A 24,864-nucleotide genomic window follows, 5' to 3' on the forward strand; every position below is an offset into this window, starting at 1 on the left:
ACTTTATGGTTTATGGTTTTACGAGCATTAATATGCACCAATCATTGGACAGCAAACGATCAGGGAGCGCTATAACGAGGGCGTTTTCTTCTTTAAGTGCTTGCTGTTTGTTCTCCGGCTTTGTCTTGGAGACATGATTATTGTTTCATGTTACAATTGTGATATTGATCCTATATATTCAAATCCCCTCTGTTTTTCCCCTCTTTTAATATGCGCATCAATCCAATCCACACATTGATAAGTAATTAGCTAAATTGCCGATCGATCCGTTCTCCTGTGATCGATCGGCAAAGATTCGGCTCCGGGGTTCACTAAATGGCTGTCAGTGCAGCAGAAGAGGACCAAAGATGCAACGTTCTGTGGGGAAGATCATGTGACCGGGCAGTCACTAGATACAATTGGTGCACTGCTAGAGAGAGGGCAGGGCTCAAAAAGGGGTGTGCCAGAGCCGGATTCAGAAGGGGAAGGGGATGTGACTTTGTAAATGGTTGCTATAGAAAACAAAAACATGCTTGTTACATTATAATACATAAAAAAATAGATGTTTTTAAAAAAATGCTACAAGTATTTTCTCATAGTACAAAACTGATTTATTAAAAAAACACACATGTAGGATATTGCTCGGTCTGCTGCTGTAACAGTGGCGCGGAGAAAATGGTGCATCAGTACACACCTTTCTGCTCTTGGGTGCATCTCCCCCCTAAACTTTTCGTCCTGTTGCAGAGGGAAAGCGTTGCGGATTTCAGCAATGTCCTGGCACAATGCCACGATTCGGTCACCGTGTCCGTGGCAGCCAGTGAAGCAAGGCAGCACAATCCACCCCTGAGACCCCCTTCTTGGTGCCAGTGTCAGACATGCCCCGGAAGGAGCCAGCTGGAGGCCCAGCTGTGCTGCCGAAGGGAGAAAGGGGAATGTATCACAAACACGGACATGTTCCAGAAGCTGGTGCTGTCCAGAGAGACGCTGAAATTCATCGCCCAGTACAACAAGCCCGGGCTACAGGATAAGGAGATAACCAGTGAGATGCTGGTTCCGTGGGCCAAAAAGCAGTACATCCAGTGGCGTTTTGGGTCCAACAAGGACGTGGTGGACTTTGCTATAATCCCCAGCTGCTGCGAGCGTGTAATAGGGGAAAATCTTACTGGGAATGTTGATGAAACATCTTTACATGAACCAGGCACGTCCTCTTCTGCCCCAAAAACCAAACCACATGCCCCTCCCAAAAAAGCCCCCCCCCTCCCAAAAAAGCCCCGCTCCATAATCGTTGAAGGCAGACAAGTGTAAAAACGTGCGCAAAAGGCCACGCGGTTTATCTGAACCCCATCGCTGCCAGAGGGGCCCGCAATGCGTTTATCCCCCCCACCCCCTTTCCCATTCCGGGGTACACCCCCTCCTGATGAAGCCAGGTCCCTTGTTGATGGAAATGTTGCATTTTAACGCTTTTAACTTAATCAGGCGGATATTTGTATTTAACGGACGTGTATACTGCTCAGATAACAGCGAGGCGGGGTGACCAAATGTTTACGGTAACAATGTCTCACATCACTAATAAATGAACATTTAATTCCAGATTAATTTGCAATGGACTAGTTTAAGGGTGGTCAACTAAAGCCCTCAGGGGTCATCAACAGGTCAGGTTTTCAGGTTATCCCTGCTTCAGCACAGGTGGCTCAATCATTCAGACTGCACCACCTGTGCTGGAGCAGGGACATCCTGAAAACCTGACCTGTTGGTGGCCCTTGAGGACTGGAGTTGGCCGCTCCTGTGCTAGTTCATACTAATAAACTACAACATTTTATAATATTCCTTGTTTTTTGACTGGTTTATCACATACGTACTTTAACACTGGTCAAATCTTCTTTATATATTGTGTCTGATTACCTACTAAATTAATTATGAGATCAATCTTCTTGGCTTTCCTTAATCATTGCATTATATTATTTTTATTTGAATATCAATATATATAGCCAGATTTTAATTGCACTACTCACATAAGCTCATGCTTTATTTAACCCCTTCAGGGCTCTTACACTTATTTCACCAGTCCATGGGACAACTATTATATATATATATATATATATATACAGGAGGGGGTGGGGGGACAGTGGACAGGAGGGGGTGGGGGGACAGTGGACAGGAGGGGGGGGCAGTGGACAGGAGGGGGGGGGGTTGCTTAAAATTTCTGGGTCCCTCCTCTCCACTCCCCCTGTATGTTTCTCCGCTCCTCCCTCTCTCCGCTCCTCCCTCTCTCTCCGCTCCTCCCCCCCCCATGCGCAGCTCCGGTCCCCACCCTACAGTGTCTGACACACACACAGTGACACACACACACACACAGTGTCCCACACACACTCACAGATATGTCACCTCTCCGGGCGCCGCCATCTTAGCCGCGAGGAAGCTGCAGGAGGAAGGGGGTCCTTCCGGGCGCCGCCATCTTAGGCACTCGGCGCCGCGACGGAGGAAGGGGGTCCTTCCGGGCGCCGCCATCTTAGGCACTCGGCGCCACGAGGGAGGAAGGGGATCCTTCCGGGCGCCGCCATCTTAGGCACTCGGCGCCGCGAGGCAGCTGCAGGCTGCCTGCCCAGTGCCTGTCCCCCCGCCGGGGAGGGAGGGAAGTGAGCGCCGGGGAGGGAGGTGAGTGTGATGGGGGGGGAGGAGAGAGTGTGTGTGTGTATGTGTGTGTGTGTGTGTGTCCGAGGGGGAAGAGAGTGGCAGTTGGGTGACGTCAGACCCACCAATCTGATTGGCCAGAGGCTGAGGACCAATCAGATTCACCGCAGATAGCACTAACCTTTCGATTTTATATATTAAGATAACTTTTATATATATATATATATATATAAGTTATGGTGAGTAAAAAAAGTGACAAATTCCCAGAATCCCTTACTGCAGTGGAAGTGCGGAGTATGGACGCAGCCTGAAGCATCTAAGTCTGGGGTGGCCAACTCCAGTGCTAAAGGGCCACCAACAGGCAAGGTTTTAAGGATATCCCTGCTTCAGCACAGGCCCTTGAGGACTGGAGTGGGCCACACCTCATCTAAGTGCAGTATGTCACGGAAACTCACTGGTAATGTAAGGTTACGTAAATGTATAAGGTACGGGTTTTATCAATGTTTGCTAAACATACAAATATTATCACAAATAAAACTGGAATAACAGACCCTGTAACATGTCGGGGGAATAAAACCCCGTTCTGCGTCCCGAGGACTTCGCTCCGGATATAATATAAATAACCTATGCAGCTTACCACACACACAAATATTTCTGTGTAATACGTGCAGCTGGTCTTACAGGACGGGATCGGACATTTCGTCCCCGGCAATCTCGCCACGACCAACTCGCCACCGGTATTTGGCCGCAAAGGGACCCTTCACCGCAGCCGCTGGACACTCGGCCACCAGCCGTTTCGCCAATAAGGGAAGTTAACTTAAGGGGTTTTAGCGGGTAGGGGGTTGAGGATAAGGGGTTACGGTTTTTAGGGTACAGTTAATATTAGGGTTTATTAGAATAAGGTTATAGGGGCTTACCTTGGTGGCGAGATGTCCCTGCAGCGAGGTGAGTACTAGACCGTTACATGACCCCAAAACATGTAGGGTACCTGCTAAACAGGCACAGTGAGGAGGCTAGGTATTAAGATTGTGACTCCCTTCAACCCCCCATTTGTAAAAGGAGTCGTGGACCCCCTCATCTGGCACCCAGCATAGACATGTATTGTGCAGGGTCCCTTGTTCACCACTGGGTGGCGCTGCATGCTGCGGTCCAGGCGTGTCCCTCCCATGTGGGACAGATCATATGACCAGCTGGAGAGCAGGAGTCCCAGCTGCTGAGTATCCTGCGGCGATATGGCCATGGGGGGATGCTGCGGCGAGCTGTGCAGCTACATCTTGGAGTATGATACCCCCCGGATAGTGCTCATCAAGAGCCGGAAGGTTGGGCTCATGAACAGGGTCATCCAGCTGGGAATCCTCGCCTATGTCATTGGGTATGAGATGCTGTAATAGGGGACACTGAGAAACCCTTGTACTTCTCACCCCCCCCCCCCCCCCCACAGAGTGGGGCAATGAGGTGCTTGGGGTTAGGTTACCCCTCTCATAGTGTAGGCTGCATGTGACAGTGGGATGTTTTAAATCATGAATGGAAATAAGGATTCACGATTGTTTCAGTGTGTTTGTGTGTCTCTCTCTCTGTCTCTGTGTGTCTCTCTGTCTCTGTGTGTGTCTCTGTCTCTGTGTGTCTCTCTGTCTCTGTGTGTCTCTCTGTCTCTGTGTGTCTCTCTGTCTCTGTGTGTCTCTCTGTCTCTGTCTCTGTGTGTCTCTCTGTCTCTGTGTGTCTCTCTGTCTCTGTGTGTCTCTCTGTCTCTGTGTGTCTCTCTGTCTCTGTGTGTCTCTCTGTCTCTGTGTGTCTCTCTGTCTCTGTGTGTCTCTCTGTCTCTGTGTGTCTCTCTGTCTCTGTGTGTCTCTCTGTCTCTGTGTGTGTCTCTGTCTCTGTGTCTCTCTCTCTGTGTGTGTCTCTCTCTGTCTCTGTGTGTCTCTCTGTCTCTGTGTGTGTGTCTCTCTCTCTGCGTCTCTCTGTGTGTGTGTGTGTGTGTGTGTGTGTGTGTGTGTGTGTGTGTGTGTGTGTCTCTCTCTGTGTGTGTCTCTCTCTGTGTGTGTCTCTCTCTGTGTGTGTCTCTCTCTGTGTGTGTCTCTCTCTGTGTGTGTCTCTCTCTGTGTGTGTCTCTCTCTGTCTCTGTCTCTGTGTCTCTGTCTCTCACAAAGTAAATATAGAAATGTTTTTAGCACTATACATCCTTATTTGCACTACTATTATTATTCACTTTACAGTTAATAGCCATGTTTTTTATGCCTATGTATAGTTTATAGCAGGAGTGCTCAACTCAAGTCCTCAAGCCACCCCAACGGGTCAGGTTTTCAGAGGCACCTGTGCTGAAGCAGGGACTGATTGAGGCACCTGTGCTGAAGCTGGGATATAGGATTGTGCTGTATGGGATTCCTGTATTCCCTGCCATATGTTTGCTGTTTCAGCTCCATAAAAGCTCCTGTAGTTATTTTAATAAGGTCAAAGTCTGCACCGTGTTTCCGCTCTGGGATAAAATACAGGATTTGCAGGGTGAACTCATGGGGGTGGGGGGTTTGACTGAATTAACCCTTTAAACACAGGGTCTCTTAACCCCATCACTGCCAGTGCTGCAAAGTAGTGCACTACACTCTGTGAACCCTTGACATTTTCAACTGCTTAGAGAATGTCTCCCTAAAAGGGGTCCCAACCCCTGCAATAATACAGCAGGGGTAACCAACTCCAGTCCTTAGGCCTGCCCCCAACAGGTCCGGTTTTCAGGCTATCCCTGCTTCCGCACAGGTGGCTCAGTATTTGACTGAGCCTGTGATTGAGCCACCTGTGCTGAAGCAGAGATACCGTGAAAACCGGACCTGGGGGACTTGAGGACTGGAGTTGCCGGGAGGAATTTATAAGGGGGCGGGGTACCGGGGAGATTTTGTCACGATACTTGGCGGTGAATTCTGTTACATCATGGAACCCCCAATTTATAACATGACCCGATAAATGTCTCGGAAAGCCGTACATCACGACTCGGGCACCTTCAGTCCAGTTCTTATATCAACTGACTTCTGTAAATAGCTGCTAGAATATCACAGCTGCAATAAGGCACTCAGGTGCTGGGTTACCCTATGAGACTGAAGCTTCTTATAGGTTGGCAACTCTTTGTGGGGGGGGGGGGGCACTTAAGGCTTGTCCCATATTATAATCCCCCCGTGGGAGTAGTGGGGCCGCTCACTAGTAACGGTGCGGTAGCTTGCTCCCCTCCATACTGCTGGGAAGCGCTGCGTACATTAAGGGCGCTATATACATAAAGACGTACATACTGTCTTGTTGCAAGAGATGGCATTAACTTGTGACCTCGGCAGCGCTGCGGGGGTTAAGGGACTTGATGGCAAATGCTGTCTGAGACGCGATGCGCGATGCGCTATGCGCTGTCACGCCATTATCTGCAAAATGTAAAATGTGTTTGAAATACAGAGCTAGCAACGCGTTGCCGAGGGGGTAATTATGCGATGGGTAGGTGTTTTTTCGCCAGCTCTCCTCAGCCTCGCTGTTGCAACAATGTTGCGACTTGGCTTCAGCCAGTTGCCATGGCAACCCCCCCCCTGCTTTTTACCAGGATGGACTGCTCCCCCTCCCCTTGCCAGGTGGTATTGTCCCAGCATGCTGCCTCTTCGTACCAGCAGCCACCGTGAGCCGCCATCTCTCCTATCCTGGGAAAGGGACTGGTTTTTACCTATCACTATATCCTGCATGTAGCCCCCTTCCCCCACAGCTCCCCTTCCCCCATAGCTCCCCTTCCCCTCCCTTCCCCCACAGCTCCCCTTCCCCCATAGCTCCCCTTCCCCTCCCTTCCCCCACAGCTCCCCTTCCCCCACAGCTCCCCTTCCCCTCCCTTCCCCCACAGCTCCCCTTCCCCCACAGCTCCCCTTCCCCTCCCTTCCCCCACAGCTCCCCTTCCCCTCCCTTCCCCCACAGCTCCCCTTCCCCTCCCTTCCCAGAGTTCCCTCAGTACCTTTTCACCCTTTTTATTTGTATGTTGTTGCCCCAAATAAACACTTCAGTGAGTAAGAAGGTTCCCTCCCTTGCCTGATATATGGGATGGCGTTACCCTGCCTGTCCCTGCGCGTCTCTCGGGGCGTGCTTGGGCCAGAACGGGTACATTTCCGCTCCCCCCCCCCGGGAGCATTTAAAAATAAACGATGGCGTGGGTTTTTTTTTTTTTTTTAAACACAGTATTTTTAATGAAGTAATCGACTTAAAGCTTCTGCGGGCCAATCGGAAGCTGAACGCGATGATGTCACGGCTTCCTATTGGTCCGCTGAAAGCGGGAGCTTTGAAAGTCCGCCAATACATTATCCCTGCGAGCCGGAGCGGCCCCCGGCCCCCGCTATGGAGGCTTGTATCTCTGGAAGCAGCTGAAATAAATGGGGTTCAGGTCAGGGGGACCCCAAACTTCAATCCTATGTTAAAAAAAAAAAATAGAAATGGCAGGCTCTGATTGGTCCTTTACAGATGACTGCTTTGCGACGGTAACGCCAGTGATTTGCCGGGTCCCTGTCATTGCAGGTGGGTGTTTGTCTGGGAGAAGGGTTACCAGGAGTTTGACTCCGTGGTCAGCTCTGTAACCTCCAAGGTCAAGGGAGTCACGGTGACCAACACATCGGAGCTGGGGACCAGGATTTGGGACGTGGCGGATTACATCATACCTGCCCAGGTGCGTTCTGCGCGGCTGTCCTGCCCCGGCGGCGAAGGGGTTAATGGCGAAAGTAAATCCGAGTCAATGCTGTAAGAGATGTCCGGGGAAGAGGATAAAAAAGCCTTCATCCTCTCTGTGTCGCGTACGGCACCCATGTGAGCGCGTGACCTGCATACAGGGCGAGGGTTAATACGCAGCTCTCAGGCTGGCCCACTTTTCACCTTCTGGAAAGGTCCCTCAAATGAACAATATCTTCCCCCAACCCGTCCCCATACACCACCTGTCACAGACGGCACACAGGTGAGCGCGGGACTTAGATACGCAACCAGGGTTAATACCCGCGGCTACTCGGCCAACTCGCCTTTCTCCAGCGCAAGGTACTTTCAATTGGTTAATATTAACCCCTTACTCGCTTTGCCATCATATCCTTCTAACTGTATCACAGGGGTCCTCCAGACTGTCCAACAGGTCAGGTTTTCAGGATATCCCTGTTTCAGCACAGGTGGCTCAGTTTTACACTGTGCTGATGCAGGCTATTCGACTGAGCCACTGATTGAGCCATCTGTGCTGAAGCAGGGATATCCTTAAAAATGTAATGTGTTTTTAGAACGTCTGGGTTGTTTTTGAAGCCTGACTACAGCACATAATGAATAATACGTATAACAGAATATGGTAAAGAAATATAATTATCGGATTGTGCAAACTAGTGTGACGGAGAATTATATTCAAATAGAAAATGATTTTTAAAAAAAGAATAGCCCAAGGGGAAAAAAATAATGATCTTATTAAATTACGTAATACACACACCCTTTTTTTCAATAATACATATTTTTAAGGAAGTGGTTTTGAGAGCATAAATGAAAGCGGTAATATTGCACATAAGGACGATGGCAACGTGACTTATTTATCAGGAAATTACCGCGTTGGACACAAAGTAAATACATTAAACAGGGTTTTCAGCATGGGAAGAGGGTATGCGCCCCTGTGTGAGGTCGGATGTTCTTATATTATCGGTGTACAGCAAATCAGAATATCACTCGTGAGCATATTCACATCTCGGACAGGCCTGCAAGCCTCCCTTTCCCAGTGATCTCTTGGCTTCTGCTGCAGCTAGGCATTCTGGGAAATGACATGCAAATGAGCACACCGTCTATCGGTGATATTGTTACAATAACTCCAGGGCAGAAATGGCTGAGAAATCTTACTGACCAGATTATAGTATAATGTGCAATAAATGTCTCGCTTCCACCCAGCGTCGCGCCCCTGCGTTTTCTTGCTAAGGAAATGTAACCTTACTTCTTGCTTTCTTCTCCCGGCAAACGTTGTATTCACTGTTTAAGAGATTGTTAACTGGGGAGTTTGGCTAACCTCAAATAATCACCTCCTTAAACCCCTGTTTCCTTTTGGCATACTGATATATTTAGTTTTAATCGGCTCACAAAGTGATTTCAAGTACTCGTGGGATTTAAAAAAGTGTGATATTGGTGGTTAAACTAAGTGCAATCGCTTTTTGTCTGCTAGTTTTACTAGTGAATGTGGTATTTCTGTAGAGTTTAAACTAAAACACACACACACACACACACACACACACACACATACACACATACACACATACACACATACACACACACACACACACACACACACACACACACACACCTGTAGGATTGCTTCCGGCTAAATCAATTGACTTAAGCCACTCACTTGCCCCTCTGGCAATGAACGGGTTACTAAACTGTTCGTTCTTCTCCATATTTAGGAAGAAAACGCTTTCTTTGTGATGACCAATTTGATTATCACACAAAATCAGACACAAGGCCACTGTCCTGAGGTAAGTTTAGTTAAAGTATATATGTGTATATAGATATTATAGTGATCAGTAAGCAGTTTTTGGTAACCGATACAGTACGCACTATGAACAGTGTCACTAACCGATGTATCGGGTGTGTAAACGCCACGGGCAGTGTAACCGTGCCACTAACCGATGTATCGGGTGTGTAAACGCCACGGGCTGTGTAACCGTGCCACTAACCGATGTATCGGGTGTGTAAACGCCACGGGCAGTGTAACCGTGCCACTAACCGATATATCGGGTGTGTAAACGCCACGGGCTGTGTAACCATGCCACTAACAGATGTATCGGGTGTGTACACACCACCAGTAGTGTAACCGTGCCACTAACCGATGTATCGGGTGTGTAAACGCCACGGGCTGTGTAACTGTGCCACTAACAGATGTATCGGGTGTGTACACGCCACAAGCAGTGTAACCGTGCCACTAACAGATGTATCGGGTGTGTACACGCCACAAGTAGTGTAACTGTGCCACTAACAGATGTATCGGGTGTGTACACGCCACAAGCAGTGTAACCGTGCCACTAACAGATGTATCGGGTGTGTACACGCCACGAGCAGTGTAACCGTGCCACTAACCGATGTATCGGGTGTGTACACGCCACGAGCAGTGTAACCGTGTCACTAACCGATGTATCGGGTGTGTAAACGCCACGGGCTGTGTAACCGTGCCACTAACCGATGTATCGGGTGTGTAAACGCCACGGGCTGTGTAACCGTGCCACTAACCGATGTATCGGGTGTGTAAACGCCACGGGCTGTGTAACCGTGCCACTAACCGATGTATCGGATGTGTAAACGCCACGGGCAGTGTAAACGTGCCACTAACCGATGTATCGGGTGTGTAAACGCCACGGGCAGTGTAACCGTGCCACTAACCGATATATCGGGTGTGTAAACGCCACGGGCTGTGTAACCATGCCACTAACAGATGTATCGGGTGTGTACACACCACCAGTAGTGTAACCGTGCCACTAACCGATGTATCGGGTGTGTAAACGCCACGGGCTGTGTAACTGTGCCACTAACAGATGTATCGGGTGTGTACACGCCACAAGCAGTGTAACCGTGCCACTAACAGATGTATCGGGTGTGTACACGCCACAAGTAGTGTAACTGTGCCACTAACAGATGTATCGGGTGTGTACACGCCACAAGCAGTGTAACCGTGCCACTAACAGATGTATCGGGTGTGTACACGCCACGAGCAGTGTAACCGTGCCACTAACCGATGTATCGGGTGTGTACACGCCACGAGCAGTGTAACCGTGTCACTAACCGATGTATCGGGTGTGTACACGCCATGGGCAGTGTAACCGTGTCACTAACCGATGTATCGGGTGTGTAAACGCCACGGGCAGTGTATTCGTGCCACTAACAGATGTATCGGGTGTGTACACGCCACGGGCAGTGTAACCGTGCCACTAACAGATGTATCGGGTGTGTACACGCCACGGGCAGTGTAACCGTGTCACTAACCGATGTATCGGTTGTGTAAACGCCACGAGCAGTGTAACCGTGTCACTAACAGCGTAACCGTGTCACTAACAGCACGCTCTCCTTACAGCTCCCAGACAGTTCCACCGTCTGCACGAACAGTTCTACCTGTGTCCCTGGGTTTGTGGGCACACACAGCAATGGTAGGAACGTCCCCCCGTTTCTGTCTGTCTGTATCCGTGGGCTCCCCTTATAATGGCTCGGGGCGCTCCCCTTATTGCCTGTATCGGGGCGCTCCCCTTATTGCCTGTATCGGGGCGCTCCACTTATAATGGCTCGGGGCGCTCCCCTTATTGTCTGTATCGGGGGGCTCCCCTTATTGTCTGTATCGGGGCGCTCCCCTAATAATGGCTCGGGGCGCTCCCCTTATTGTCTGTATCGGGGGGCTCCCCTTATAATGGCTCGGGGCGCTCCCCTTATTGTCGGTATCGGGGGGCTCCCCTTTTAATGGCTCGGGGCGCTCCCCTTATTGCCTGTATGGGGGCGCTCCCGTTATAATGGCTCGGGGGCTCCCCTTATTGCCTGTATGGGGGCGCTCCCCTTATAATGGCTCGGGGGGCTCCCCTTATTGCCTGTATGGGGGCGCTCTCCTTATAATGGCTCGGGGGGCTCCCCTTATAATGGCTCGGGGCGCTCCCCTTATTGTATGTATCGGGACGCTCCCCTTATAATGGCTCGGGGCGCTCCCCTTATTGCCTGTATTCGGGGGCTCCCCTTATAATGGCTCGGGCGCTCCCCTTATTGTCGGTATCGGGGCGCTCCCCTTATAATGGCTCGGGGGCTCCCCTTATAATGGCTCGGGGGGGCTCCCCTTATAATGGCTCGGAAAGCCTGCACAATCCTGTCGGCTAATTCATTTTCTGTTTTATTGAGGACGTTTCTGGGTCGGAAGATGGGGAATCGCACGTTTGCGCTGCAGTCCAGTCCTGAAATGTTCTGCTTTGTGGCGCTGATCCTCCTGTACTTTCTCCCTTAGGGGTCCAGACGGGAAAGTGTGTGCGCTATAACGGCTCTGTGAGGACATGTGAAGTGTTCGCTTGGTGTCCGGTAGAGAATGACACGCACATACCCGAGTGAGTCGCCATCTGGTTCAATACCTTTTTTTTTTTTTCTAGATATGACTTCCATGTTTGTTTATTTTTTTAGGGTGGCGTCGGTTTTCACTGGGTGATTAAAATATATACTCATGTTTATTATCATTATCATGCCTTCATTGCTCACACACTTATTCATGTTAACACGGACCCCTATAAGCGTGTGGCTGCCGCATTACACGGCTTTTCAGCAAAGCCTGGGGTAAAGAAGTGTAGAGCCAGTTAACCCTAATCACAGACTGCTGTTTTGACCTTTTGGGTCTCGTCGGTGCGAGGTTGGTTAATGTCTTTGCAACGTGAAGCTGGTAAGTGGTTATTACCAGAAAAGAGTAGATATATTTTGTGTGGGTGGCATAAAATATGGCCGCCTCCATGATAGTTTGAACCTCGGCCCTCCTGGCTCCTGATAGATTTAGTTTTGAAATTCCCGTGGCGGTCAGCCTCACTCTGCTGGCCAATAGAAACCTGTGACATCATAGTGAGAAGACACTGCAACTTCCGATTGGACGATCACGCAACCATTGTTGATTTTTCTTTCAGCACAGGTGGATCAATCAGAGGCTCAGTCTTTGACTGAGCCACCTGTGCTGAAGCAGGGATATCCTGAAAACCTGACCTGTTGGGGGGACTTAAGGACTGGAGTTGTGCCCCCCAGCCTAAAATGTGGACTAATAAATCTCATGGATGTTTGTTTATAAATCTGAAATGTGCTTCGTTTCGGTTTTCGTAGTCCGGCTTTTCTCAAGGATGCAGAAAACTTCACCGTTCTTATAAAGAACAATATCTGGTACCCGAAATTCAAATTCTCCAAGTAAGTGCGGACAGGGCTTTAATATTTAACACTGTCACTTCCGGATGGGCTTTATAGACTGACGTATATGTCTCTGATTAAAAACAAGCAGTGTAGGTAATACACCTTAATATGCTGAATCCCTTTATTACTGGGGGACAAAGCAGGTCTCGGTCCGTTTACAAACACAGCAGTTTACAAATCTGTGTGTGTGACGGGTCAGCTGGTTTTTATTATACCCAGGGTGGGGCAGGCACACCGCGGACCCCGCAGCCTGCGCTCTCCGGAGCAGACATGCTACAGGAGCGGGTTTTCTTCCTTTTTCTCTGGACAGCTGTTTTATGCTCTCCGTATGTGGCATGGTGCTCAAAATCACACGTGAACGCTATAAAAAAAACCTGTATGTACGTCCATATAAATCCAGGATGCTGTGATGATTGTCCACAATGAAATAGTCCGTGTATAATTGTACTAAAGGAGTGAGCGCCTAGCGCCGCCCGTCAGGTAACCACAGTGTATGTCACACGATGATGCCCTCTATACGTATAGAGTATACTTAATAGTATTTTATTTATAAAATGTGTTACCAGGAAGTAATACATTGAGGGTTACCTCTCGTTGTCACGTACAGCTGAACCCCGTTATAACGCGGTGCTTGGGGTCCACACAATGCGACCGCGTTATAACGGGGATCGAGAGGGGGAAAATGTCCGCCGCGATCAGGTTTTGTCCTTCTCTACATATAACCGCAGTGCAAGTTAAAATATCTCTGCTACTATTAATCCCTAGGTGCAGTTGCTCAGATGCATTTCCTTTCTCATAGCTACAGTACCAAGTTTTATCTGCCACAAGCATAGAAGTTACATCATAGCGGGAGCGTTCTTTATAGATTACTAATGATGAAATAAGAACAGCACACAGGAGATGTATGCAACAATACAAACCCCTAAAACTAGTTCTGAAGGCAGATGATTTAGTGCAGCATTTTTTGGTAATATCATTTGTAGTGACTGCAATCACATCTCGCTGTGAAAAGATGCACACAGATAAGCTATTTTACTGTATGTCTCTCTCTTCCCGTGTGTCTGTTAGCAATAAAGCATTGAATATTTGTAAAAAAAAAAAAATAATCTTGGCTGTTTAAAATGGGAGCCATGCTCCCATCGTGTTATTTTGCGGATCCGCGTTCTAGCGGATCACGCTATAACTGGGTTGAGCTGTATGTCCTGGGCACGGAGTTATAATGACAAATACATGGTTACAAATACATAGTTACAATGAGTGAGAAGGGTTATACATTATATACAAGACACAGCATGCACAGTTAGAGATAATATATGTTATGGGCGTATGTAACAGTTACAGACCAGGTTAAAATGTGACACGGCTTTAGTTTTAAAAGAACTTAGACTGTTATTTAAACAAAATAAAACTTAACCGGCACCCTGGCGTGAGTCTTTACCGGAACTTCACCAGGAGCTTGGAAGAGGTTTTTTTGACGCACGCTAATTATTTTCACCGCCTGGCTTAACGATCGTGCTTTTCTGAAGTCCTTTTGTGATTGCGAGTTCTGCGACTTTGGGATTGCGGGTGCGTCATATTTACCTCGGGATTCTAGAGCAGGTCGGGGATGAACCGCCGTCTCACCGCTGCCGATCCCCGCGGATTTGTATTTCCTCAGGAGAAACATTTTGCCCAACATCAGCGCCAGCTACCTGAAGAAGTGTCTCTACGACCGCGCCAGCCACCCGTTCTGCCCGATATTCCGCCTGGGAAGCGTAGTGAGAGACGCCGGGGAAAACTTTCAGGAGATGGCTATACAGGTATGTGAGGCCCAAGGGCCAGTGAGAGAGGAGAGACCGTCCTGTGCTGGAGTTATTAATATGGGCGGCAAAACGATCAGCTTAAGTCGCGCGGACATCAGTGGCATCCTAATAGCGTCGAAAAATGCCACGTGACGGCTCCTGGTGGGGTCTTTGTCAAGAATACCGAACAAGGGCAACATGCTTGAAAAGAAAAGGGGAAAAAAAACCAAGTGTGTAAGGGGTGCCTGGGTGTGTAAGGGGTGCCTGGGTGTGTAAGGGGTGCCTGGGTGTGTAAGGGGTGCCTGGGTGTGTAAGGGGTGCCTGGGTGTGTAAGGGGTGCCTGGGTGTGTAAGGGGCGCCTGGGTGTGTAAGGGGCGCCTGGGTGTGTAAGGGGCGCCTGGGTGTGTAAGGGGCGCCTGGGTGTGTAAGGGGCGCCTGGGTGTGTAAGGGGCGCCTGGGTGTGTAAGGGGCGCCTGGGTGTGTAAGGGGCGCCTGGGTGTGTAAGGGGCGCCTGGGTGTGTAAGGGGCGCCTGGGTGTGTAAGGTGCGCCTTGGGTGCGGTTCTGTATTATTGACAAACGTTGAATACATTTCAGTGCTCCCCAATATTGGAGTACCTGCTTCCTTTATGCATTTAGCAGTGCGCCCATTACACTCCCCACGGTCTGCCCCAGGGGTTCAGGGGGTGCCCCAGGGGTTCAGGGGGTGCCCCAGGGGTGCCCTTTATCCGTCGCACGTGTGTTATTGTTGTAATCTGGGCCCCTTTTTGTCTCTGACGGTAGTTTCCTCTCTCGGCGCAGGGGGGCGTTATGGGAATCCAGATTAACTGGGACTGCGACCTGGACCGGAAGTTCACAGCGTGCGTTCCCAAGTATTCGTTCCGGCGTCTGGACAACAGGGAGCTGGATCACAATGTGTCCCCCGGGTATAACTTCAGGTAGGAAGCGGACGCTGCGGGGGGACCGGAGAACACTGCATGGGGGGGACCGGAGAACACTGCGGGGCGACCGGAGAACGCTGCGGGGCGACCGGAGAACGCTGCGGGGCGACCGGAGAACGCTGCGGGGCGACCGGAGAACGCTGCGGGGCGACCGGAGAACGCTGCGGGGCGACCGGAGAACGCTGCGGGGCGACCGGAGAACGCTGCGGGGCGACCGGAGAACGCTGCGGGGCGACCGGAGAACGCTGCGGGGCGACCGGAGAACGCTGCGGGGCGACCGGAGAACGCTGCGGGGCGACCGGAGAACGCTGCGGGGCGACCGGAGAACGCTGCGGGGGGGGGGCGGAGAACGCTGCGGGGCGACCGGAGAACGCTGCGGGGCGACCGGAGAACGCTGCGGGGCGACCGGAGAACGCTGCGGGGCGACCGGAGAACGCTGCGGGGCGACCGGAGAACGCTGCGGGGCGACCGGAGAACGCTGCGGGGCGACCGGAGAACGCTGCGGGGCGACCAGAGAACGCTGCGGGGCGACCGGAGAACGCTGCATGGGGGGACCGGCGAACACTGCATGGGGGGGACTGGCGAACACTGCATGCATGGGGGGGACTGGCGAACACTGCATGCATGGGGGGGACTGGCGAACACTGCATGCATGGGGGGGACTGGCGAACACTGCATGCATGGGGGGGACTGGCGAACACTGCATGCAGGGGGGGGACTGGCGAACACTGCATGCAGGGGGGGGACTGGCGAACACTGCATGCAGGGGGGGGACTGGCGAACACTGCATGCAGGGGGGGACTGGCGAACACTGCATGCAGGGGGGGGACTGGCGAACACTGCATGCAGGGGGGGGACTGGCGAACACTGCATGCAGGGGGGGGACTGGCGAACACTGCATGCAGGGGGGGGACTGGCGAACACTGCATGCAGGGGGGGGACTGGCGAACACTGCATGCAGGGGGGGGACTGGCGAACACTGCATGCAGGGGGGGGACTGGCGAACACTGCATGCAGGGGGGGGACTGGCGAACACTGCATGCAGGGGGGGGACTGGCGAACACTGCATGCAGGGGGGGGACTGGCGAACACTGCATGCAGGGGGGGGACTGGCGAACACTGCATGCAGGGGGGGGACTGGCGAACACTGCATGCAGGGGGGGGACTGGCGAACACTGCAGGAGGGGGACTGGAGAACTCGGCACTGGGATCGGCAAGGACATGTTCCCCCATTGTAATTCTGGGAACACTGGGAGTCCATCCCCTGTGTATCCTTAATCCACCAAACCCCATCACTGCCAGGGAAGCCTCCAAGTGTTAAACTGAAGACTTCGCTCTGTGTTATGTCCACATATTCTGATTATACATTTCTGTGTGCATCGTGGTTGTCCATGTGATCATCATTAATAGGGTCCGTTTTATATGAACATTAAAGCACAATTGTGATGTTAAAGCTGCAATCCCGCATAGTCGGCCAGTGGAATTTCTTGTGTTCCTCTGAATGGGGCAGGGTTTGGCAATCAGCTGTTTTCTTTCCCCTTATCCTCTCCATCCTTATCAGAAAGTGAATAAAGATAAGGGGAGGGGGGGCTCTGGCTGTGCAAGCGCTCGCTGATCACACAGTGACATCACACAGTGACATCACACAGTGACATGGGTTTTGGGTTCTTTACCGTAAGGGCAGTTAAAATGTGGAATTCATTACCCATGGAGACTGTGATGGCAGATACAATAGATTTGTTCAAAAAAAAGTTGAACATCTTTTTAGATGGGAAATGTATACAGGGATATACCAAATAAGTAACCATGGGAAAGATGTTGATCCAGGGAGTAATCCGACTGCCAATTCTTGGAGTCAGGAAGGAATTAATTTTTCCCCTTAATGGGGTTGTGTGTTTGCCTTCCTCTGGATCAGTAAGCAAGTATAGATATAGAATAAAGTATCTGTTGTCTAAATTTGGCATAGGTTGAACTTGATGGACCTATGTCTTTTTTTCAACCTCATCTACTATGTAACTATGTAACTATGTAACATCACTCACAAGGGAGCAGCCAGAGGAAATCACCGCCCTCCCAAGTCTCACTTTAACAAATAATAAAAAATACTTAGAGGTGTCAGATTTGGGTGCAAAGGGTATTACTCACCCAGACGAGCCCCCCGGAAACATGTCACTGGAATATTTGGTGCAAGCACGGATTGCACAATTGTTTGTTAAACCACTTTTCTCTCCGGCCTTTCAGGTTTGCAAAATACTATAAGGATAACGCCGGCGTGGAGGTCCGAACGCTAATGAAAGTTTACGGGATCCGATTTGACATTCTAGTTTTTGGAACAGTGAGTTCTGTGGGTTTTTTTTTTTTTTTTACTTCTAAAAGACAAGGGTGGGAGTATTATACTATATCTGCGTGCTGGCATTTAAATTAGGACCATGTTTGCTAAACACTGCTTTGCCATAATATACCTTCTGGCCCATTCAGTGGCGGATTTCCCATCAGAACCGAGAGGCCGGGCCGGGCGTGGTCAAATTCTGTGCGTTAAAATGAGCAATTCCTGTTCCAAGTGGCAGTTACCTGCGGATCAGAATTTAGTTTTTTTTTAAACACATTCTTCGTGTAATTGGAACTTTTTAAGGAAGCCAACCCCCCTTAATGTACTTTCTATACAGTAAGTTATTTCGCTTCTCTGCATCGCGGGAGAACTGCGCGGGCTTCCTATTTTGGGGGTCTGCTGACTCCATGCGTCATTATGAAATAATTACCATGCCGCCATTATTCAGCGGCCTTTCACCTGTAGATTTGAGAACTTATCACGAAAAGACCCAATAAACCATTTTACACAAAAATGGTCAAAAGTAAAATAAATGCCAAGTCCAAGTATTTTAAAGTCATTTTATTTTAATCCGATCGGTTGGTCACATTGAACCTATTAAAGCTGCAGTTCAGTCAATATCCTGCATGTGTGGGTTTTTAATAAATCAGTTCTGTAGTAAGAAAAAATACTTTTAGCATTTTCTGTTTAAAAAAAAACCAACTGTGAAAGACCAATTTTCTTGTATTCTATTTTAACAGCCATTTGCTAAGGCACTGCCCCTTCATGTCCTGTCACAAGCTCTGGCACACCCCTTTGTCAGCCCTTCCCTCCCTCTAGCACATGTCAGTGCAGGAGTGCTCATGAATATTCATGAGCTTCCACTGACTGACAGAAGCAGATGAAAAACATATCCCATATCTAAAGATTTCGCCAATCAATACATGGAGAACAAATTGACCTGCAGCTATGCAGTTCTTTAGGTAATTAGAGATTGCACACATGAAACTATTGAATTAAAAAAAAAAAAAAAAAGACTGAACTGCAGCTTTAAACAGGCCGGGTCCTTAGTCTTTGGTCCCAGGATAGAGTCCCTATAATTTCCGGCTATGTGGATCTGCGGCATGTTTCAATGCATTACATCTGTGTACAACAGGGGCGGGCAACTCCAGGCCTCAAGACCCCCACTTACCCCCCTCAACAGGTCAGGTTTTCAGGATATCCCAGCTTCAGCTCAGGTGGCTCAATCGAAGACCTGAGCCACTGATTGAGCCACCTGTGCTGAAGCATGGACTACTTGAACGACGTGCACTGAAGCAGGGATACACTGAAAACCTGACCTGTTGGTGGCCCTTGAGGACTGGAGTTGCCCTCCCTTGGTGCAGCCTGAAAGAGAAGATTAAACATTGGTCATCTATTAGAGATACTGACCAGTCGTGGAAAAAACAAGCGCAAGACGCTTCCAATGACACAGTAAACCCTTTAATAATATTAATCTGTGACCTGTCCGGCTTTGCGGGCCGCGGGATTTCCTTTAGTAGTGAGAGAGCAGGGCGGCTGTTCGGGGCTGGCCATCTGCCTCTATCCTGATTGGTGGCTGCTGTGTAATACCAGGAGGCTGGGGGTGGGGCCAAGGAGAGGAGGAAATGGCATGGAGGTGTGTGTGTGTGTGTGTGTTTGTGCACCTCTCGAGCGTGTTGCACCTTTCACCATTGTGTCCAGTGTTTTTGGAGAAGCCGCCTGGCCGTCCTACTCCTAGTAGGCCCAACTCCAGGGTGTAAACCTTTGTTCATTTCACACTCCCACTTGGCCGTGTATCTATATTAGATTTATGGGTCTAAATGGGAACAATTTTAAACATTGTTTTATTTCCAGGGAGGGAAATTCGACATCATCCCAACGATGATTAACATTGGGTCCGGCGTGGCACTGCTCGGCGTGGTAAGTTTTATATAACCACGGCTATCTCCCACTGCAGATAATATGTCCGCCTGCCTTGTGAATTCCTTCTGCCGCTTACTTCTGTTTGTTTGCTCTGTTCTCTCTCTGCCACAAGATGCGATTCATTCTCTTGTATACGGACCCTTTACCCGTTCTAACTCTTGGCTTGTAAGTACATCTTCTGATAATGCTCGCATGGGGGCTGGAACTAGGGGAAGAGGGTAGCGTTGCCAGGTGTCCAGTACTGAATTGTCCTGTATTTGGACACTCTGACCAGTAAAAAAATTAGTTCATACTGGACGTGTATGTGTATAGCGGTATTACCTCTCTGGGCGTGTATGTCTTTGTGAAAGCGTAGAAATAAAATCAATGAGTCAAGGGTTCAAAGTAACAACGTGAGTTTATCTGCACCCAGGTACAAGTGAGAGAAAAGAATTCAAACATGAACTCAGGCCTCTGAAAACATATTGCTTGGTATCACATTTTTATACATTTTAAAATGAGTAATACGCCCCTTAAGGGGGGTGGCTTAGAGATAAAAACAATATGATGACTTATACAAAAATACATATTGATACATAAATATGCCGCATACGCTATATTCCTATCCTATAATTTACCATAATGTGGGCCTCTTAACCTTCTGACTTTAAGGAGTAACCCTGTTTAGCCCTGTGTGTACTGTATCTGTCAGATAACAGAACCTAAGGTCAGCAGAATTATCTCAGAAAGGGAAAAACCTCTTACGAATGCAATTTCAATTTCTTTCCATGACTCGTAGGAATTACTCAAGGGCTAGTTACATCTAGGAGCGATACTCTGCAGAATCAAACATTACATATCATACACGAATAAAACAGATAAGCATACATACAGGCAAACACTCAAAATGGCGGTTAGGCCAAAATAGAGGTGATGATAGTCTGTCCTCATATAGCCTGAGCCACACACATTATCTCAATCTTCACAGTGTATACCGGTATTACCTCTCTGGGCATGTATGTGTATACCGGTATTACCTCTCTGGGACGTGTATGTGTATACCGGTATTACCTCTCTGGGTGTGTATGTGTATACCGGTATTACCTCTCTGGGCGTGTATGTGTATATACCGGTATTACCTCTCTGGGCGTGTATGTGTATATACCGGTATTACCTCTCTGATCGTGTATGTATATACCGGTATTACCTCTCTGGGTGTGTATGTGTATACCGGTATTACCTCTCTGGGCGTGTATGTGTATATACCGGTATTACCTCTCTGGGCGTGTATGTGTACACCGGTATTACCTCTCTGGGCGTGTATGTATATACCGGTATTACCTCTCTGAGCGTGTATGTATATACCGGTATTACCTCTCTGGGTGTGTATGTGTATACCGGTATTACCTCTCTGGGCGTGTATGTGTATATACCGGTATTACCTCTCTGATCGTGTATGTGTACACCGGTATTACCTCTCTGGGCGTGTATGTGTATACCGGTATTACATCTCTGGGCGTATATGTGTATACCGGTATTACCTCTCTGGGGGTGTATGTGTATACCGGTATTACCTCTCTGGGCGTGTATGTGTATACCGGTATTACCTCTCTGGGCGTGTATGTGTATACCGGTATTACCTCTCTGGGCGTGTATGTGTATACCGGTATTAACCTCTCTGGGCGTGTATGTGTATACCGGTATTAACCTCTCTGGGCGTGTATGTGTATACCGGTATTACCTCTCTGGGACATGTATGTGTATACCGGTATTACCTCTCTGGGACGTGTATGTGTATACTGGTATTTCCTCTCTGGATATAGTGACCTGGCCGGCTTGGGGGTCCGCGGGATTCAGGAGGAAGTGTTAGGAGCCTGGGGGTGGGGCCATGGAGAGGAGGAAACAGCACGGAGCGGTGATCTGTGTGTCTGTCTAGCGCGTCACACCTTTCACCGTTGTGTTCAATATTTTTGGAGAAGCCGCCCTAGCACAGGGGGCTGCAAGGCTGAAACTTTTTTACATTATGGTAGTGTATGTATGTTACTGCTTTTGGATGTACAGCACACCCCATCCAAAAATAGTTCCCTCCCCTTTATGCTCCCATACACTTTTGCTTGCTTTAGACCCAATCTGTTCTGAAAACGAGACATCCGTATTGTTAGAAATTAGAGGCTCCCTGCATGTTGGCCCGATCTGTTTTCCAGTCTCAAGGACTCCAATCCATGTTGGTTAATTGGACTATCCATCTGTTCCCATGAAACCGGCCCCAAATAAACATTTTTGTAAAGAATATTACTTATTTTATCATTTTTAGCCATTTATCTCATTGGCTTCTGTACAGAAATGTAACCGTGTTAAAAGCAAATACTTGGTTGTGTGTTGTTTCGTTGGAAATTAAATTATACATGACATTTTAGGGGCCTCTGGGGGGGTCTTATCAGAGCCAATATATGCAAGAGAGAGGAGGGCGTTTGTCTATGTAAATACGCGCACACAGACGTCGGCAAAAGGGAGCAGCCCGCGGAAATCAGACCCCTCCCACGTCTTCGCTTCATCTACACGCAAACCCTACAAAATGTGCTTTATAACACGCACGGGTAAAAACCAGAAGTAACCTATAAAATGTCACTAGTGCACCGTATACCGTATTATAACGTACACCACCGTATACCTTGTTCTTGGGAAGGATTGGCCATTTTAATACCATTTCTTTTATCATCTAGGCAACGGTGCTGTGTGATATTATAGTGTTCCACTTCCTGAAGAAAAGGAACTATTACAGAGAGAAGAAATACAAATATGTGGAGGATTATGACTTGGTAAAGTGTGTGTGTGTGTGTGTGTGTGCGCGCGCGTGTGTGTGCGCGTGCGTGTGTGTGCGCGTGCGTGTGTGTGCGCGTGCGTGTGTGTGCGCGTGCGTGTGTGTGCGCGTGCGTGTGTGTGCGCGTGCGTGTGTGTGCGCGCGCGTGTGTGCGCGCGCGCGTGTGTGCACGCGCGCGTGTGTGCGCGCGCGCGTGTGTGCGCGCGCGTGTGTGTGCGCGCGCGTGTGTGTGCGCGCGCGCGTGTGCGCGCGCGCGCGTGTGTGCGCGCGCGCGTGTGTGCGCGCGCGCGTGTGTGCGCGCGCGTGTGTGCGCGCGCGTGTGTGTGTGCGCGCGCGCGCGTGTGTGCGCGCGCGTGTGCGCGCGCGCGTGTGTGCGCGCGCGCGCGTGTGTGCGCGCGCGCGCGTGTGTGCGCGCGTGTGTGCGCGCGCGCGCGTGTGTGCGCGCGTGTGTGTGCGCGCGTGTGCGTGTGTGCGTGTGTGCGTGCGTGCGCGTGCGTGTGTGTGTGCGCGTGTGTGTTCGTGCGCGTACAAGTGGTCCTCGGTATCCGTTGTTTCATTTTCCGCTGAACGCATTATGCGACGCCGGAACGGATTATCCGACCGTCGCGGCCGTGGATTAACATGGGATTCCCAATCCGACGGTTCACGACCCGCCGCGGTTTGGCGGAACGGATTCCGGTGGATGACCGAGGACCGCCTGTATATGTGTATATCTCTCAATCTCTTTTTTTTAATTATTTATTTTTTTATTCTGTAAAAATGACGCTCTTCCTTCCCCGAGCGCGCTGCCTCCGTGCGTATCCGACCATCGGACCGTTACTGCGCGTTTCTCGTTTCTGATCATGGTTTCAGTTACTTTACAAAAGACAAAACAAAAACAGACATTTACCTGTAGACTTGAGGACTGACAAACGGTCTTATCACAATACATTTACATAACGTTTATTTAAAAAAAAAAAATGGGACCAGCCTATGGCCCAGGTCCACAAAAGGTGCAAACGTTTGCCGTGCCGTTCCTCCTATTCATTTACATGGGAGAAAGGTGCTATGTGTGCTAAGGCGTACCACCATTTTGTTTAAAGACGCCAATTCTTTTTGTCTTTATTACAGGGAGCGAACGAAGCGCTGAGCCCCTGACCCGAGAATAACTGGATGAGACTTCTTCTTTAGATCGCTATTGTAGTCACAGCGCTAACTGTTCACCTTGAACACTGAGCCTCTTTCACCGGCGGTCTTGGCATTCACATACATTTCACTTCTCTCGGATCGCCGTTAATTAAACCCTGTGCCGTTTCCTGCCGTTACCCCGTTCTTTGCTCCTAGGTCCAGGAATTATTAGAAAGTAGGTGTTTTTCTAACGCCACGAACCACTAAACGTGGACTACGCTCTAGCACGCCTGTACTCCCAGTGCGTACCAATCGGAGTGATGGCGTGCTAAAGCTTAGCACTCTTTAGTGGATCTGGGCCTAATTGCTTCCTAGGTTTAGCTGCTGATAACATCTGTACTGAGATCTAACTAATGATCATTATACGGATGAACCAGATGCCGCCGGCACACAGGGCGGGTTATGGGGCCGAGAATGCACTACTGTACCTTTTGTTTTATTGGGGAGGCGCCACTGCCGGAGAGACTTATCCGCCCCTATCTCTCTATGGAAAAATCCCATGTTTCCTTCAGATTCAGCCCGAGAGCCGCCTGTTTTTCACCAATTAATTAACCCCTTAACGGCCAGGGAGCCTACAACGCACGGCCAAAGCTTTATTCACTAATGTCCTCCTATGAACCACTCATGTTCGTCCATTAGACAATATCCCAAACCCATTATAACAATCCCACAATGATAATTTCACATGATAACTCCACCGTAGGATCCCAGAGGCGTAACAAGGATGTAACATGGAAAAACTATTTGAATGTGTAACTGTATCTATATAACTTACTAAAAATGGGAAATGTTATTTATTATTTTCAACCCTAGATCAGCAACAGTTAATTTATGTGAATGTCGCACCGTAAAAGTAATGATTATCTTGTCAAAAAGTGTACATATTTTTCTACACCTGGGAGTAAAAATGATGCAAAATACGAGCTGCGTCAGGTGTCTCTGTGTTACATTATAGCACACCCATGTAATGAAGGGTAAGGCGCGTACCTAGGTAAATATTACATTATTCCACAAATGAAAACATTAAGTGACGGTCACATGACTAAGTACTGTGTGTGTGTGTGTGTGTGTGTGTGTGTGTGTGTGTCAAATCCCTAACAGCAAGCCGCACCATAAAAATCCAGAAATCCAAGTGTTTTATTAGTAAAATCTTTACCTACAATAAGTCGCGTGTGATGGCGCCTGCGTAGTAGGTGCGCAGATGCTCGGAAGCTCCCGTATCCCATATTGACAGAGGAACTAAAGTGGTGCCATTGTTATGCGCTCAATGTTGAAGGGTCTGTTCCCATATTTTTCTTGCAGCACTGCTTTATGGCAACATGTGACAATTCACATCCTCATGTGAGCATCATCTGGATCATACAGCAAGGTTTGGCTCAGCACATGCAGAAAACATTTGAATAAACTGG

At 49.3% G+C, this 24,864-nt stretch overlaps 2 protein-coding genes across 9 annotated transcripts in view; both read left to right on the top strand.

Annotated features, from left to right (window-relative positions):
- P2RX7 (purinergic receptor P2X 7) overlaps nucleotides 1-1,894 on the top strand; it is a 77,311-nt gene extending 75,417 nt beyond the window's left edge. For all 7 annotated transcript variants that reach the window (XM_075568216.1, XM_075568217.1, XM_075568218.1 and 4 more), the window contains one exon: nucleotides 724-1,894. In XM_075568216.1, coding sequence (XP_075424331.1) covers nucleotides 724-1,284 — 561 coding nt within the window. In that variant the 3' untranslated portion in view covers nucleotides 1,285-1,894. The remainder of the gene's footprint in view (nucleotides 1-723) is intronic.
- Nucleotides 1,895-3,770: 1,876 nt separating this feature from the next.
- On the top strand, nucleotides 3,771-24,375 carry P2RX4 (purinergic receptor P2X 4). 2 transcript variants are annotated; one of them, XR_012787713.1, is made up of 13 exons: nucleotides 3,771-3,982; nucleotides 7,129-7,276; nucleotides 9,018-9,089; nucleotides 10,679-10,751; nucleotides 11,585-11,681; nucleotides 12,433-12,513; nucleotides 14,174-14,315; nucleotides 15,097-15,233; nucleotides 17,478-17,571; nucleotides 19,420-19,485; nucleotides 19,601-19,653; nucleotides 22,191-22,286; nucleotides 23,399-24,375. XR_012787713.1 is itself a non-coding variant. In XM_075568221.1 (12 exons), exons 1-12 carry the CDS (start codon nucleotides 3,843-3,845, stop codon nucleotides 23,423-23,425), a joined length of 1,173 nt encoding a protein of 390 aa, XP_075424336.1. In that variant the 5' UTR covers nucleotides 3,772-3,842; the 3' UTR covers nucleotides 23,426-24,375. The 2 variants fall into 2 exon arrangements, 1 of the variants encoding a protein (XP_075424336.1); XM_075568221.1 differs by lacking the exon at nucleotides 19,601-19,653 and having other exon boundaries at nucleotides 3,772-3,982.
- The last annotated feature ends 489 nt before the right edge of the window (nucleotides 24,376-24,864 follow it).

This window comes from Ascaphus truei, chromosome 13 (genome assembly GCF_040206685.1).
Source record: "Ascaphus truei isolate aAscTru1 chromosome 13, aAscTru1.hap1, whole genome shotgun sequence".
In the NCBI taxonomy this organism is placed as follows: Eukaryota; Metazoa; Chordata; class Amphibia; order Anura; family Ascaphidae; genus Ascaphus; species Ascaphus truei.